The 15,415-nt window shown below is 45.9% G+C and overlaps 5 protein-coding genes across 5 annotated transcripts; 1 reads left to right on the forward strand and 4 right to left on the reverse strand.

Annotated features, from left to right (window-relative positions):
* Positions 1 to 5: 5 nt before the first annotated feature.
* On the reverse strand, positions 6 to 1,920 carry ugp1 (UTP glucose-1-phosphate uridylyltransferase; the record flags this gene model as incomplete). Its single annotated transcript, XM_056644020.1, has 3 exons — positions 6 to 888; positions 959 to 1,470; positions 1,819 to 1,920. 3 exons carry the CDS (start codon positions 1,918 to 1,920, stop codon positions 6 to 8), a joined length of 1,497 nt encoding a protein of 498 aa, XP_056500834.1.
* A 5,012-nt stretch (positions 1,921 to 6,932) lies between these two features.
* N7469_005101 (uncharacterized protein) lies at positions 6,933 to 7,268 on the reverse strand (the record flags this gene model as incomplete). Its single annotated transcript, XM_056644021.1, has 1 exon — positions 6,933 to 7,268. One exon carries the CDS (start codon positions 7,266 to 7,268, stop codon positions 6,933 to 6,935), a length of 336 nt encoding a protein of 111 aa, XP_056500835.1.
* A 1,125-nt stretch (positions 7,269 to 8,393) lies between these two features.
* N7469_005102 (ferredoxin-1) lies at positions 8,394 to 8,687 on the reverse strand (the record flags this gene model as incomplete). The annotated part of the gene is made up of 1 exon (XM_056644022.1): positions 8,394 to 8,687. The coding sequence occupies one exon, from the start codon at positions 8,685 to 8,687 to the stop codon at positions 8,394 to 8,396; it is 294 nt and encodes a 97-aa protein (XP_056500836.1).
* A 1,259-nt stretch (positions 8,688 to 9,946) lies between these two features.
* Positions 9,947 to 10,747, forward strand: N7469_005103 (glutaredoxin family protein; the record flags this gene model as incomplete). Its single annotated transcript, XM_056644023.1, has 2 exons — positions 9,947 to 10,603; positions 10,664 to 10,747. 2 exons carry the CDS (start codon positions 9,947 to 9,949, stop codon positions 10,745 to 10,747), a joined length of 741 nt encoding a protein of 246 aa, XP_056500837.1.
* Positions 10,748 to 13,105: 2,358 nt separating this feature from the next.
* Positions 13,106 to 14,780, reverse strand: N7469_005104 (uncharacterized protein; the record flags this gene model as incomplete). The annotated part of the gene is made up of 5 exons (XM_056644024.1): positions 13,106 to 14,014; positions 14,073 to 14,278; positions 14,335 to 14,488; positions 14,546 to 14,638; positions 14,721 to 14,780. 5 exons carry the CDS (start codon positions 14,778 to 14,780, stop codon positions 13,106 to 13,108), a joined length of 1,422 nt encoding a protein of 473 aa, XP_056500838.1.
* Positions 14,781 to 15,415: the final 635 nt, after the last annotated feature.

Here is a 15,415-nt window from a genome sequence, read left to right on the forward strand (position 1 = left end):
TCAATCTAGTGCTCCAGAATGCGCAGGCTACCCTGGACAACGCAGTTCTCCAGGACCGATCCAGGAGGGATATCAATGGTGCTACCCTCGGTAGCGACGATAATAACGGTACCCTTCAGTGTGACGTTGCGGCCCAGGTTGACAGCACCGGTGATGGTCAGGTGGTCAAGCTCGACAATGCGGGGGATGCTGGCAATGCGCTTCTGGAAGTCGGAGACCTTCTTGAAGTCAGAGCCCAGCTTGATGACGGGGACACCACCGAAACGGTTGGGGTCCATGACCAGCTGGCCGTGCTCCAGGCGGTATAGATCAGACTTGACAACCATCAGGTCGGAGCAGGTCTTGACAGGCAGGAAACGACGACGGGGCACGTTGACACCGTGGGCGTTCTTGAAGTGACGGATGGCAGCACCGACAGCGGTCTCCAGCTGGTAGATGGCTTGGTCGGCCTCACCCTTCTTGTCAGCAGGGATAGACTTCTCGTTGGCGATGATCTCCATCTCGAGCTCGTTCTCCTCAACGACACGCTTGATGGCCTGGACGTTCATCCAGATGTTGTTGGTGTTGAAGTACTTGAACTTCTTGATGGACTTGAACTCGTTGACGTGCTCCTTGGGAACCTGGGCAATTTCGAGCAGGCGGACCTTGCCGTCCTGGTCAATGATGGTACCACCCTTAACATCAGCCTTGGTCTTGTCAGTCAACTCCATGATGTACTCGGCCTTCGAGTCAACCATGTGCTGCAGAATGCGGAGATCGACAACAGCGCCAAGGTTGTCGGCGTTGGACAAGAAGATGTACTCAATGCCACGCTCGATCAGCTTGTCGAGAGTGCCGGAGTTGTAGAGAGACTCGAAAACGTCACCGTGGCCAGGGGGGGTACCAGTCCTGGAGGGGAGCATCGAAGCTCTTGGGGGCGGGGAGGAGAGAGTCCTTAATGATACGAGGATAACGGGACTGGTTGAAGGTGATGATGTCGACATTGTGGCCCTCGTACTTCTTGATGATGGACTGGGTGTCCTGGTCGGTGTTGAAGGAGTTCATGAGGACGAAGGGAACGTTGACGTTAAATGTGCGATTAAGGTGCTCGATCTGGCGAACAGACAGGTCAAGGAAGGACATACCCTCACGGACCTCGATGACGGACTTGGGGCCGACGCAACCCATGGAGGTACCGAGACCACCGTTCAGCTTAACAACGGCGAGCTTGTTGAGGAACTCAACAGAGGCATCAGCACCGAGCTCATCGTAGCCGACGACCTGCGAGGGCTGGGGAGGGGCGATGCGGTCCCAGTTGACGGCGTTGCCCTTGGCCTTGTCGTTGAGGAAACGACGGAAAAGAGCGAAGAAGTTGTCCATCTCGGCCTCAAATCGCTTCTTATCGGAGGGCTCGGTGACGGAGTCGGAGAGGGCGTTCAGGGCATTGCGCATCTGGGAGGCGGCGACGCTAGTGGAGGCATTCTCAAATGCCTTTTGGCGCATTAGCATATTGATTCAAATTGAGCTGCAGAATGTACAGAGAGGATAGTGTAGATAGTGGCGGGGTGTTATAAAAGTGTAGAGTGTGTGAAGGGAGAATTTGGGGAGGGGGGGGCATCGCAGACGAGGGCAAAACAGTCAAGAGACACCGCGAGGCAGGAATGAACAAGCAAACAACCTGCAATCCATGGAAAACCACGAAAAGGCGGGCAAACCACATCGCAGCAAGGGCGATCTGGCAGACTTTGGAGGCTTCCAAGGTTTGCCCGTTTGCAGAACTCAACTGCAAAACTGACATGGCGAGTGAAGCGGGGGGAGGTGGACAGCTCCAAAACTTACCATGTGCGATTGGGACTTGCCATGGTGCTTTCCGGAGAAAGATCCGGAGGAAGCATCGGTCGCGGGGGCGCGAAGGTGAGCAGGTAAAGCCTTAGCAGCCATTATGAAGAATTATAAGAAAGTGGAAGAAACTGAAAGAGAACAAGTTAGCGGTGAACAAGAAAAGAGGCGGAAATCAACAACAATCAACAGATATGTGGAGATGAGGAGATGGGGAGAGAGAGAATAAACAGAACAGAAAATAAAATAAAAAAAAGAAGAGAAGCAAGCAAGCAAATCAGCAGATTTGAGCAGAAAAGGAGGGGTTTAGTCGCCACGCATGTCGATCTTCAAGCTGCAACAAGGGGGGAAGCAGTAGAGTACAATGTACTCAGGAGGAGTACAGAGTATTGAGTACTTTGGGCAGAGATACTTTGGAGAGGACAATGCGTACAAACAATAGAAGGAGAATTGAATAAATAGAATAGTAGGGGAAACTCACAAATCAATGGCACAAAGTAGATGAGGAGAGAAAGAAGAAGAGAAGAAGAAGAGACGAGGAGAGAAGCAAAACAGAAGGTGGGGGGGGGAGTAACGTGATTTATATCTCTCTCACTTTTTACAGTACACTCTTCTCTACTACACTCCTCTTTACACTCATTCTCTTCTACTCTTTTATCAATTGGTTACTGATGATCTAAAGATATCTGAGACCTCGATACTTTCCAATTTGTACTCTACTTACACTCGCCACCACCACCTTCATCATCATCATCATCATCATCATCATCATCACATACACATATACAGACAGACAGACAGACACCACGGCTGAACACTCTACCGTGTCTATTTTAGACCCTTTCCATACAAATTCCAGAATGACAGATTCAATTCAAAATCCAGATTCCAGACTCCAGACCAGAGCCCCTTTTCTCCTCCATTCTGCTCCACCCCGCCCGGGCCCACGCGTCGTGGCCGATCCTGAGTCCTCCTCGTGCTGCGTTCAGATACCCTAGCCGCCAACTGGAATGTGCATTTACAGCCCTTACTATGTCAACAGTACACACAGTGTGTACATCTCTACATGCTGTACTGTACGGAATGGAATCAAGCAAAAGGCCAATTTTCCGAACTCGTCCGAATCCTGATCCGATTTCATACTGTGTGTACATACATGTCTCTGGTTTTGTCTCGGGTTTGTTTCTGTCCCCGGAGTACATCCCTCCTGGCTTGCTGCCCTGCTGGTCTGGCCCAAGTGGATCTCTGCAAAATTAGCCTCCACCGAACCAAACTGCCCAAAGCTGCCACAAAGCCACTGCCAGTACACTCGTACCTACTCGGACCAGGGGCTATTACATAGTAAAGGTGGGGCAGACAATCTGCTTTATCTTCTCTGCTGTGTGCTGTGTGCTGTCTGGGATATATTTCCTATCCGCCAAGCCAACGGTATGTAACATATCCAGGTGGTTACTTGTACAATGTACAAATGTACATGTACAAGTGTTCTCGGACTATACAGCATCAAGCTATAACTAGCTGCATCTGCATCTGCATTGATAGCAGTGCCACCGTTGAATCTGGCTGTGATAAAAACTGAAATGGTATATTGCCAAGCTGCCCACCCTGTACCCCTCAACAATGCTTGGCCACATTCCAGTCGAAAACGGCACCTCAGCCACCCAATTTCTACAACGGTAAATCTTCCAAGCTCTTGTGTTCACAATACGAGCGATTAGCATTGGCTTGGAAAGTACCTTGTGGCGTCTAGTTGCACCGAGGGACTCACCGTCTATCTATGACAGCTGCATCTATACAAGGATCATCACTGCATATGTAGAGCGTATGTCTACTAATCGCCGTATCCTCTTTTCTCTACAGTTACAGCGACGCGGCTATCCGCATGATACTATTTTACTCAATCGAACTACCTCCACAGCTTCAGTATTCCAGGTCAAGCTTAACACTCCGATATACCAGCCAACTAGCTGCTCAACACCTGCTAGGAGATTAAAATATTCACGAGTATTCAAGTAACCTTCACTCTCAATACGGGCTAACCCATCAAAATACTAGCCATCCACCTGAATACTAACTTCCAAGTTCATGTCCAAAGTTTTCCATCTCCCGTACTACGCACACTATGTACTTATCAATAGTCGCAACCACTCACAACCAACATTGGCATGTGACTAAACAATACCATGTAACTAGTTATTGTATGCACATGGACATCCATTTTACTCTAGGTCTATTGTACTATGTACGCCGAATATATTTAGTCACTGCCGAATCTAACCCACACCGTTGCCGGCCAAGCTAGCGCGTCCAAATCAAGCTTCGTCGCCGATCATCGAGGCAGTGCAGGCAACAGAGTTTCGGGAGTCCCTGCTCAGATCAAGCCAATCCAGTCCAATTGGACTCTTCAGACATGTGGAAAATGGAGAGAACCGACTGGATCGGACCCTTATTTGGCTGCTTATTTTAATCCTAGAACAGAGTAGCGTGGTACATAGCAATACTTCACTAATGACTCCCTACTACGGTTACTCATGTTAGGGCTACGGAGTATCCCGGACTCAGGAGATATCATATCTAAATGCGGATCATTTCCCACACTATTTCATTCACTTTTTGCTAGTTTGTATAGTTCGATGTAAATTGAATGAGATCATCTAATTTAAGATCTTCATCCCCTTCTCCTGAAACATTTCCGTGACACGAGTCCTCCTATCCGAGTCCCCACAGACCCAGCTATACCCGTTCCACTTAGATAATCCCATAAGGCTTGGATTTAACTCTGTAGCACTTGTTCATTTTCGTTTCCTGGATTAATACAATATTCCCGACAATCTATGCAATATCACTTCTTATTTTCCATTTCTATTTTCTTCTCTCCATTGCGTGCACGCTTAATACGTTGAACTCTCCAGTAATTCTCATCCTCAACCACGCCTCCAATACGTACACTGATGACCTTTCCCTTGATCCCTAAATTATTTCTTTCACACAATTCCTTCAAAAGGTGAATTACCTCGCCAAGGCTCAAATCCATCACTCCATTCTCGTCTAAAAGAAGCCATTGAAGTTTTCGCCACTAGCAGTGGGGCAGACTTTTATCCGGCGCCATGTCTCAGCCTCATCTTTCTTTGAGCTTCAATTGCTGACCCTGTCTCAGTGATCGAGTCCCAATGAGTTTCCCCCTTTCTTTTTTGTAGCTTTATTCTCGGTGTTGCTGTGGCACTATATTCCATGGTGTCATTCAACGTGGCGATATAGATTTCAACGGAATGCATGTCCTGACATTACACCGAGCCCTCTAAACGGCACTATCAAAGAATCAAGCTGAGCAGCTCTTTGAGCAACTCATGCAGCTTGAATCTTGCAGTGCGGTGACTACTCGATGTCTCCATCTATATGCAATGACATACAAAGAATTTCCTCATTCTTTCAACAGACATGACGTATTCCAACATCACAACTAATCCAACATCTAAACTTCGGATTCCCAAAACTTATAGAGCACATCTTCCCATCCCAAATAACCCCATCACACACTCTATTGGCAACACATTCCAATCACCCTCAGCCTTCAGCCTCAAATTACCCTCTTAATCACCCTTCAACTAGACCGGAAAAGTAACACGATTCTCTACACCTCACACGTCAATCAACGACAGAGACGAAAAGGGCCCAACACACCCCGTGGCTTGAACGCCCTGTCTCGAAAGTTAGACGCAAGGAGAGATAGAGACACATTGGCAGTATGTTTTCTTTGGAGACATACGGTCTTCGTGTAGAGTCATTAATTCTCTGGTTGTATCTACGTCTTGCATGACCGTTCTTTCCAGCTCTCTTGCGAGATAGCAGGATTGTAGTGGGTGTGAGACTATGATCTCAGAATAGTAGATGCTCTCGCGAGGATCTTCTCTAGGGGGGTTCCTCTACGTGATGTGTGTGGTGCTTTTTTGGTTATGTTGATTGGTGGTTAAGATGTTAAATGGAAGGTGGAAACTTTAGTTTGGGATGCTTTTACAGTGCCGACCGTTATTGTCTTCCATATTGGAAGACAAAGATATTTACTATTTCCAACCCTAATCACAGGATACACCAACCCGAGTTAGGTTAGTTCTGTATTAAAAGCTTTATACAGGTTCACGAGGTAACAAGGTCGAAAGTATAAAACCGTATACTCATGTACTGCTACATGTCACTGTCTCCTGCTAATAACACTGTGCCCACCAAGCCCGGCTATACTGAAACAGTCATAATAGACACCAGTTAGATATCGCTGTGGACAAGTATACTAATAGCAGCAATCAGAGGTGAGCAATGAGATTTTCAGGGAGAACATCTATACAGCATACAATACGGCTCCCAAAAACTGTTTCGATCTGATGCAGATTTATGAAGATCAAGATCCAAATTCCCTTCTTAAGCATGGCGTGAAAGTAGATACCGCCCGGCCGTTCGTTTGCGATATCAATTTTTGGGTCAAACGATGCAAAGAAACAACATATAACAAAAATCTCTATTTAGTTTAGATATTCTATATTTTGTTATTAGAGAACAGTCTACATTGATATACTGTATTTACTGTTTTGTATAGATTCGGAACAAACTGTATTTTCTTCGGCTATTATACTGTCATTGATAAAACAGCTAAATTTATTGTAATGTCTTTTCTAAGTTAATGATTTTGTATCACGGTAGAGAGAATATTGTTGGATACAGAATAGATCGCAACCACTTTCACAACTTGCATACAGATTTTTTTTCTCAAATCTTATTCTGAAACAAGCTAAGTTATTCACCGTTTATCTCTATCTTTATAGATCAAAACAGACCGAAGATAAATCCAGATAATAGATAGTTTTATAGATTATTGGAAATACCATGGCCATAGACCATTATAGCCGTTTCTATCTGGCTTCAAAATCTAGATTTGCCACATCAGCAGTGTCATACTATCGAAATCCTGGAATCACGAGAGTTTCCGGGTTTTTTGGATTCCAAATTTCTGGAAAAAAAAAGGCCTTTGCATTTGCGTTATTGTATAGAGAAAACTTCGGAGATATAGAAAGACAAAAATCTATACCAAGACGTAACGGAAAATACTATCAATAATAAATTGTTTACGAGCTATGACACTGGCCAGACCCTGTAGCATAGTAGGCCTTGGGCAAAGAAGGCACTATTTTGTCTGTAATCGTGATAGAATCTTTGCCCTTAGCAAGAGGTAAGTTTAATGTAGTCGGGCCAACGGTCGCATTATCTCCAATTTCATAATCCCCTTCGAGATCCCCTACACTGCTGTACTCGGTCTGAGAAACACTGGCGGCGAAGCTAGGGAGACCTGATGAAAATCTGCCGTTGAATAATTTGGTGAGGCCGTTTTGAAGAACAAAGATTGAAGAGAAGTTTCCATTGCCATCATCCCTGATGAATCCGGAGACCGGAATGTTTGCCATCTCTAGAGATACAAAACAGCAGGCATTAGCAAAGACCAGACAGACAAAGAGAGAGAAATAAAAGGACTTTACTGTTTGATGAATTTGTATATTTCTTCTGAACCTTAAGTTGACTCTTTAAGTTTGCATTTCTCGTTGTTTAGACATAAGATAAACATAGGTAGTATACTCAGTATCAATCCACACAAGGCTTCACTGAAGTTATAGAGTTCGTTTCAAGCGAGATTTATTGACAGTACCTCATCAAGCCAGACTCAAGCCCCAGATATTCAGTGGCTAGCTGAGATTATACGCAACTGCAACTCGCATTGTGGATTGAGGCTACATAACTCCGCCTCAGCTGAAGATGAAAGAAATAACACATCAGCAAAATTCTTAAACCGTTTACACTCGCAAAGTGTTTATATTGCCTGTACTGCAAACGCATACGACCACCAAAACAGCCGATCTGCAAAGATCTCATACTGATTTCTTCGCGATCTTTGACCAATCAGATAATCTGACTGGTGCCGCTGCACATCTGTACAAGCCTTTGGGGGCATAGATAAGCCAATCGCGTAGCATATTGAGTAATTGCACGGCAACTTTTATGTCTTCCCAACACATAACAATTGATGTGTGTGGATAGATTCCCGGGGTACCCAGGCCCACCAGACCAGGGTGGGTACTATGATGTAAAATACTATCAAAATGATGGGGAAAGAGATGAAAAGCACTCTGAATGATGATCGATGAAGAGAAGAGCTAAACAAGCTATCTACCCGTATGCGTGCCGATGGGTACGGGATGACTACGCATCTGGAAGGCGTAGACCTTCATCACAACAGAACTTTCATTTTTTTCATTGACATTGATAGCGATGCTATTTGTACCTCGGGCGGTGAATCTTTTAAGGATACTTCACAAACTGCATGGAGCTGTCGGCGAAAAGCTTCCTGATGCTGTATAGTCTACCATCAGCTGGTGATCTTGTGGGCGATGGAACATCGGGAATGGATCGATAACAGGCAAGGAGGCGGTGAGGCTGAAAAGATCAAGGTGATCCTGGTCTTCTCAGTGCGCTTTACTTGTACATTCAAACAATGGCAGCCTCTCAGTAAAGACGTTTTAGATTCTTTGAGGCCTCTAATATATATTCTCTTCCTCGTTGGTGGAGATAACGCAATCGCTTGTCGGGTAAGCGACGCAGAGGAGGACGAATCCTTGTCCAACCTGATCATCATCAAGAAAAGTTTGGTCACTCTGATCAACAGTGCCAGAAACCAAACGGCCAGCGCAGGCAATACAGGCCCCCGCACGACACGAATAGGGCAAGTCGAAGCCACTGTCCTCAGCTGCATCTAGTATATAGCAATCTTCCTCGCAGTCAAACGTTACTGAGTCTTCCGGCCAAGTCAAGGTTACTTTATAAGAAACCATCGTGGAAATAAAGCCCAGACAATGTGAGGGAAGATGAGGGGTTGTGAAAAATGGTGGGATCGGGTCTCAATAAGAGTAGATCAAATTAGAATGGATAGACAACAATTATAGCAGGCCGCCTGGGCAGACTTTATACACAATTTATCGAGCAGCCTGAATCTAAGCCTGCACAGAGGTAACTAATTACTATGAACAGCGTTTAGACCCCTTTCGTCAGCTATCTCTTTCCGTGCAAAAAGAAGCGCAGGCCTTTGACCAGTAGTCACACCATGCCTAGTAACGGAATCGTCTGGATGGCGAGCTGAACCACTTGAATCTAGTTCGTCAAACGACGTCACTAGCTCCAGATCTGCTCCACTTGAGTGTTGTGGCTTTTTACGTGGCATGGGAACGACCAGCAGATCTCGCCAATGTCTTCCACGCCCCCATGCAGAGTTCCAAAATATAATCGCATCCATCGACGCCATTTCCGTGTCTCAGACGAATCATGTCCTGAATGAAAACCCAACTACTTGTGCATTGTAAAAGCACTAAGATTGGGAATCCGCTACCGTAACTTGAGCTGAATGGTGGGTCCCGCTCAGATATCCACGAAATGGACGGCTTTGCAGCAGAAGTGAAAGGGAAAACCCATGGTCATTCCCAGCTGATATCATTTAGAATCATATCAAGGGTTTAAGCAGTCTGCCTTTGCATCTCAGATTCTTGTCGGATTGAGTGTGGTTCACAATACCTGAAAAAGGTGGACAGTTGCCTGAGTCCTACTGTGCGGCCCGACGACGATCAGATTGAGATCATACTTTATATGCGCAGGGCTTGCCAATTCAGCCTTTATGATTGGCCCTACGATCCACTATATTTTCGTGGCCCGTGCAACCCCTGATACTCTCGCGTTCCCCATCCATCCGCTGTCTCAATCGTTTTTATTCTCGCGAAATCATGTATCCGCGCCGTAGTGCTACCGAGTATGGCGGGGGGGATCCTTGCAGAACCGAGCAGATAGCCACCCACATGAATCAGCCCAACAACCGGCGTTTAGGACATTGTGAGCCCGACACGTGAGAACAAAATCAACAAGATCACAGCGGCGCGAATCCCCCTCGCCTCGTCTCCACTTATTCTATAAAATGATCCTCGCTTGCGGAAGATTGAATACAAGAATATTTTTGCGGGACACCCTTCTCGTGGTGCATCCGTCCTTCGACACATATTTGGCGACGACGACGGTTTGTCCATAGCATCTGAGAAAACTCGGCAACATGGCGGCTATCACTGAAATCACCTCCGAGGCCGACCTTTCGTCACACCTATCCACATTGTCGAGCTCTGCGCTTCTGGTCCTCTATTTCTATACCCCGTGGACTGCGTTCCGTACATCAATGAGCGCCGAAATGGCTGCCCTCGCGTCGCAGTACCCAGTCACCGTCCCGCCGTCCATCTCGTTTGTGGGAATCAATGCCAAAGCGCTGCCCACGTCCGCAAAGGAATATGGGGTCTCAACGGCTCCATGTGTTGTTTGCCTGCGCAGTGAACAGATACTAGAGTCGATTAAAGGCTCCAATATCGCAAGAATTCATGGCGCTCTGGATCGCCATGCAGGAATTACTGCTAACCGCATCCCTACTTCTCTAGATGTTGTTTCTGTTCCTACCGAACTTTCGGCGGCCCTTGTTGTTCGTCTTTCCGGGCTTGTTAAGATGGCCCCTGTGATGTTATTCATGAAGGGTACAAGAGAGACCCCTCTGTGTCGTTTCAGTCGGCGGATGGTCAAGCTGCTGCAAGATCACAGCATCGAGTATGGTTTCTTCAATATCCTGGCCGATGAAGATGTCCGAAATGGACTGAAGCAGTTCGGCGAATGGCCCACGTTCCCCCAGCTGTGGGTGGATGGCGAGCTTATCGGGGGACTGGAGATTGTGAGCGGCCGTCACTGCACCGCGGCCCATGGGTGAGAATTGCTAACTCCTTGCTTCCAGGTCCGCGAGGAATTGAGCGCTAATCCAGAGTTTATCAACCATCGCCTGACTCGAAAAGTTGTCGCTGAAGGACACTCAGCATGATTCAGATTGGAAACGAAAGTTTTTGTGGGCACAGTTGACGCCATTCCCGGCCCGCATAAGCAGATAGGCCATCACGAGCGTAAGATCACACATCCAGTATTAGCGCTCCTCATCATTCTGGTTCGTAGCGTTGTCTCCTGTATTATCTAAGAAGTATGCCATTATGAATAATGCAAGCACCAATCCTGCAAGTGCCAACCACAGTGACAATTAGAATGCGTTATCAGGATCAGCCATAGCACTGGTCACCCTTTTCTTTGCGGGATCAGGATCGATTCCTAACGCTGGCACAACATTTACCACCATCGGTCTCCAACCATAGCTCACCCCACCCCAAAACTAATCACCCCCCTTATGCTTCGGTCCTTCGGCGCCCCACCACAACTTCAACGTACTTGATTCCAGAAACCCGAGAACCTATCACTTCCACCGGACCTATACTCACAGTAAAAGACCTACACCGCCGGTTTTACGGTAACCCATCACCATTCCAGATTGAGTCTAAGAGGAGGAAACTGAACCGCTCGAACTCGTAAAAAATCTGTGCCCGCAAACAAAGTTGTCCAAGACCTTGACCTCGGCATTGCCCGCATTCTCACGCTTCCTCCAGAGATGCAACAACCAGAAAACTCGTCTTTCTCGTGCGCAAATTCACTACAGTAGCGCTATGCGCGGAGCCTAACTCCAAGATTGGCAACAAGGCCCCCATCAGGCCCCGACGAGGCTCCAAGTTCATTTAGGAAGTGGTGCGCGACACGTACATCGATTGATATATAGTTGCTATATTCTGCATATTGCTTTGGCAGTTGATCATAAACCTCATCTACTAGGCTGCGAACGCATTCGTTTCTGGTCTAGTTGGACAAAACAATTTTGGCGAGGGGTTAGCGTAAATGAATCCCCCATTCATCCATCTTACTGTACACCTGATCATAGAGATCATGTGGTTAAAGTTTGAAAGACTATCTCTCTCCTTCCGGTATGGGAGACGATCCTGAGCGGATCAGTAGTCATACGCTGTCTTCCAGTTGAAAATTAAATTGATCTGACCTTGGCAATTCTATGACACAATACAGAAAAGAGTTCTGGAAATATAAATTCGCAGATATACTATCAAAATTACCAGAAATAGAGATATACTTCCATAGATCAATTATCTGCGACTGAATAGTATCCTCAGCGAAATAACTCTAGATTTATCACAAATATCTCTGGAGATACAGAAAATCTAAAACTGTAAATAGTTAATCAGAAATATCTGATATCCAATAAAGATTCAGAGCCACCACATAGCAATAAGCAATAGTGATCTCGAAACAAATCTTTATATCAAATCTTGCCTATCACTTTGACCCAAGATAGACACCCAGAACAGCACCAGGCTCTCTGCAGTGAAGCAACTGAGTAATAGAGAGAAGAAGATTCCCTATATCGCCCAGTTTAGTTTGCTTTGTTTGCATGGAGTCTTCTAGACGTACAGATCTTTGGCCCTTGACTGTTGTACCCATACAGATAGATACATTGGTAGATATTATTACACTGTATATACATATTGGTAATTTACGCCAAATTCATGTTGGGTAAGCAGATCATGTGATTAGGGTTTGAAATAGTATCTCCATGTCTCCAGATATGGAAGGCAATAACGGTCGGCACTGTAGATATAGGCGGATCATACAGATGAATAGCATTAATCAATATGACGTGGTTAGTAATAACGATGCGCAAGAACGAAGAGGGTACTTCAACGTCAAGTTATAGCACTACTTGATGTTGATGAAGAAGGTTCTTAATCAACATCTAATTCTCCCTCGGCTCTACATAGATAAGTTTGAAGATAGAGCTCCATAAATCCATGTATAGAGCTCTACTTATAAACTTAAAAGCATATACTAATGACCTTGAAAAGAAATACTATATCTTTTTGAGTTTGAAGGTAGAGCGCACCATAAATAGACGTCACCAGTAACATGTTTTTCACCGGATTCTGAGAATATAGTTGATAGATGTATATTTTTCTTACATCAACGAATATTAGTGCCGCAGCCTAGCCGTAGATCATTTGGGCCATTGCTAAGAGTATAAAGATTATCGAGCCAGCACTAATTTGAACACCACGATCAAACAGCTTGCTACAGTGGCGGCCGCTATCGCCTTCTTTGTCTGAAACAGAGAGGTGCTCTTTCAAACTCTAATCACATGATGCACTATATTGGATATGGACTGGGATTAAATTACCAGTTTCGTACGTACATGGTAATAACACCAATTGAAAGCACTTATTTTCCCTTCAATGATGCAGCTAGCGGTTGTTATATTCCGCCTCATCAGAGGGCTCCCGAATTTGACTGAGTGGCGCTATGGCTGAAAAAGCCCATCATCATACCCTTCGAAGATCTGAGGCATGTTGGCTCTGAAGGAAAGTACTTGAGCACTTGATTTTGTCTCTGAGCACAGTGTCTCCTCCCAGTACCAGAATCCATATGAGGCAAGAAGTCGCTCAATGTAGTCTTTAAAGGTATACCGTGTCCTATAAAGTTCCTCCCCAAAGTAGTGGTATGCGATATGGTTCTCGGGAATTCCACCTGGCGTCTGAATGAAACACATGCAAGCCTCGGGAACAAAGAAGTCAAATGGCAGTACTCCGCGATAGGTAAATCTCCACTCGTCATCCGGTTGTGGCACTATGTGATCTGGTAAAGGGAACCAGGTAATATCGCGCCAATTGTCGCCAAAAGTTTCGTTTATAGGGAGAATCTTGATGCGGCCCGTACATGGAAGATCCCCTATAGTCAGCTCAGGAGACGTGTGCTCCCATTCGAGAGCAAAAGAGCCGACTTGGGAATAGAACTCTTCCACACCGTCGGGCAAAATACCATGAGCGTATTCTTTTGCCCGATCTATCTCAGACTGCGGTGTAGGTGGATCTAGTCTTGCTTCTGTGACTCGTACGTGTGGATGCTGCTGTAGAGTTAAGACCATTCGTTTGAGGCGTCGCTGAATATCGGAATCGATGGCCGTTTCCGGGGGGATACAGATTGATGAATCAAACTCCTCGCGCTCTGTAGAATGTAGAGAATGGCCGTCTGCATGGAACGCTCTTGGTCCCTTGCTAGGCGGGCTGTCTCGATCTTCAGCATTATACTGCTGTTGCGTCAGCAAGCTACGTCCACCACGGGCTGATACGAGCTCGGCGGACTCGAGGTGAAGCAGGGCCGAATGCTGAGGTGAGATAGGGTCGGTTTCAGCTTTCGCCTGTTCGAGCTCCTATAACCATGCGACATAAGTATCTGAACAACAATTTGTAAATACAAAGGCTTCTCACCAACGATGGATCATGCAGGATTCGCTTCGCCAGAAACAAAAATGGTCGGATTAGATTGTAGCCTTCTTTGACAGATATATCGTTGTACTGGAGGCCCTTTTCTCGGTGGAAAGTAATTGATCCAGGACCCAATCTCCTATAAGGGAGGTCTGTTTTGTTACCACACAGGGCGACCGGGAAATTTCCGCGTTCTGTGGGGAGCTTGCCTTGGGTGTGTCAGTTGATGATAGCGACGATGTGCGAATCGACATAATAACCATACCGTACCACAAAGGGATACTGTCCAGAGTCGATGGACTTTGTAAATCGAACATCAAGATTGCAGCATCCGCGTCATCGACGTGCTCCTTTAGCGTGTCTGAGGGGTCGATTTCACCGGGCATGTCCCATATATCGAATTTGACAGAACCACGATTCTATCGAGCGATTTGTGTTAGGATTGCGCAAGTGGATAGTCAATAATGGAGTATTACCGTGTCTATCAACAAATTATACACGGAGGGCCTATGACTTTGAGAATACTTGTCTGTATATTCTTCGGATTGGCACCACTTTGCAAGGGATGTCTGGCACACAGTTAGCAGTGAGTAGAATCAGGACTGAGCTGGGCTAATGCATGCAAAAATAGCGCGTTCCAACCTTTCCTACATTGCGGTCACCAAGGAGGACAACCTTGAATGCCTTGCTAGAGTCCTGGCTTTTCTCCATGATGACTCGCTTCTAGCAGTAGTGATTGGAAGTTTCAGTCGAATTGAAGAGATTCTGTACAAGAGAATTGGAGAATGATTATGTCCGATGAAGATGTCTTGAGACGCGAAGTTCCGAGGTGAAAACAGCGGCCACCGTTGAGGCACGGTTGGGAATGAAACTTCAATAGTCCAGTACTCCAAAAAATATTCATTGGAAATTTGTGAAGAAATATCAGCAGCAGCTCAAACTTTGCCCGAGCAGGATTCAAATGACTCTTCGCAGAAGAAACCTGAACAAGACAGATCACATCAAACTTCTTACCTCACTGTGACCAGCCACACCTGGAGGGCGGGCCATCAAAAAAAGGGGGCAAGCAACTGTGGGAGAATATGTGGGGAAGCACGTGGTCGGGGTGACATGGACAGGAAGCGTTAATTATTTGAGTATGTCATTGCTCAAGCCATAACAATACATAGCCATGCAGTTGTTCACTCGTTTGGTGTATTACCATAGTATTCCGGGACATATATTTATTTGTGAAATACCAGAAAAACCATATCTGGATTACCGCATCATGTGATTTGCAAAATGATAGTCGAAGGGGTGTGTTATAAGAGGATGGTTTGTCTATTTAACTTAGTTCTATAACTTGT

The sequence above is a fragment of the Penicillium citrinum genome (assembly GCF_028827155.1).
Source record: "Penicillium citrinum strain IBT 23319 chromosome Unknown utg000004l:1.0-2404223.0:1.0-2405248.0, whole genome shotgun sequence".
Taxonomy (NCBI): Eukaryota; Fungi; Ascomycota; class Eurotiomycetes; order Eurotiales; family Aspergillaceae; genus Penicillium; species Penicillium citrinum.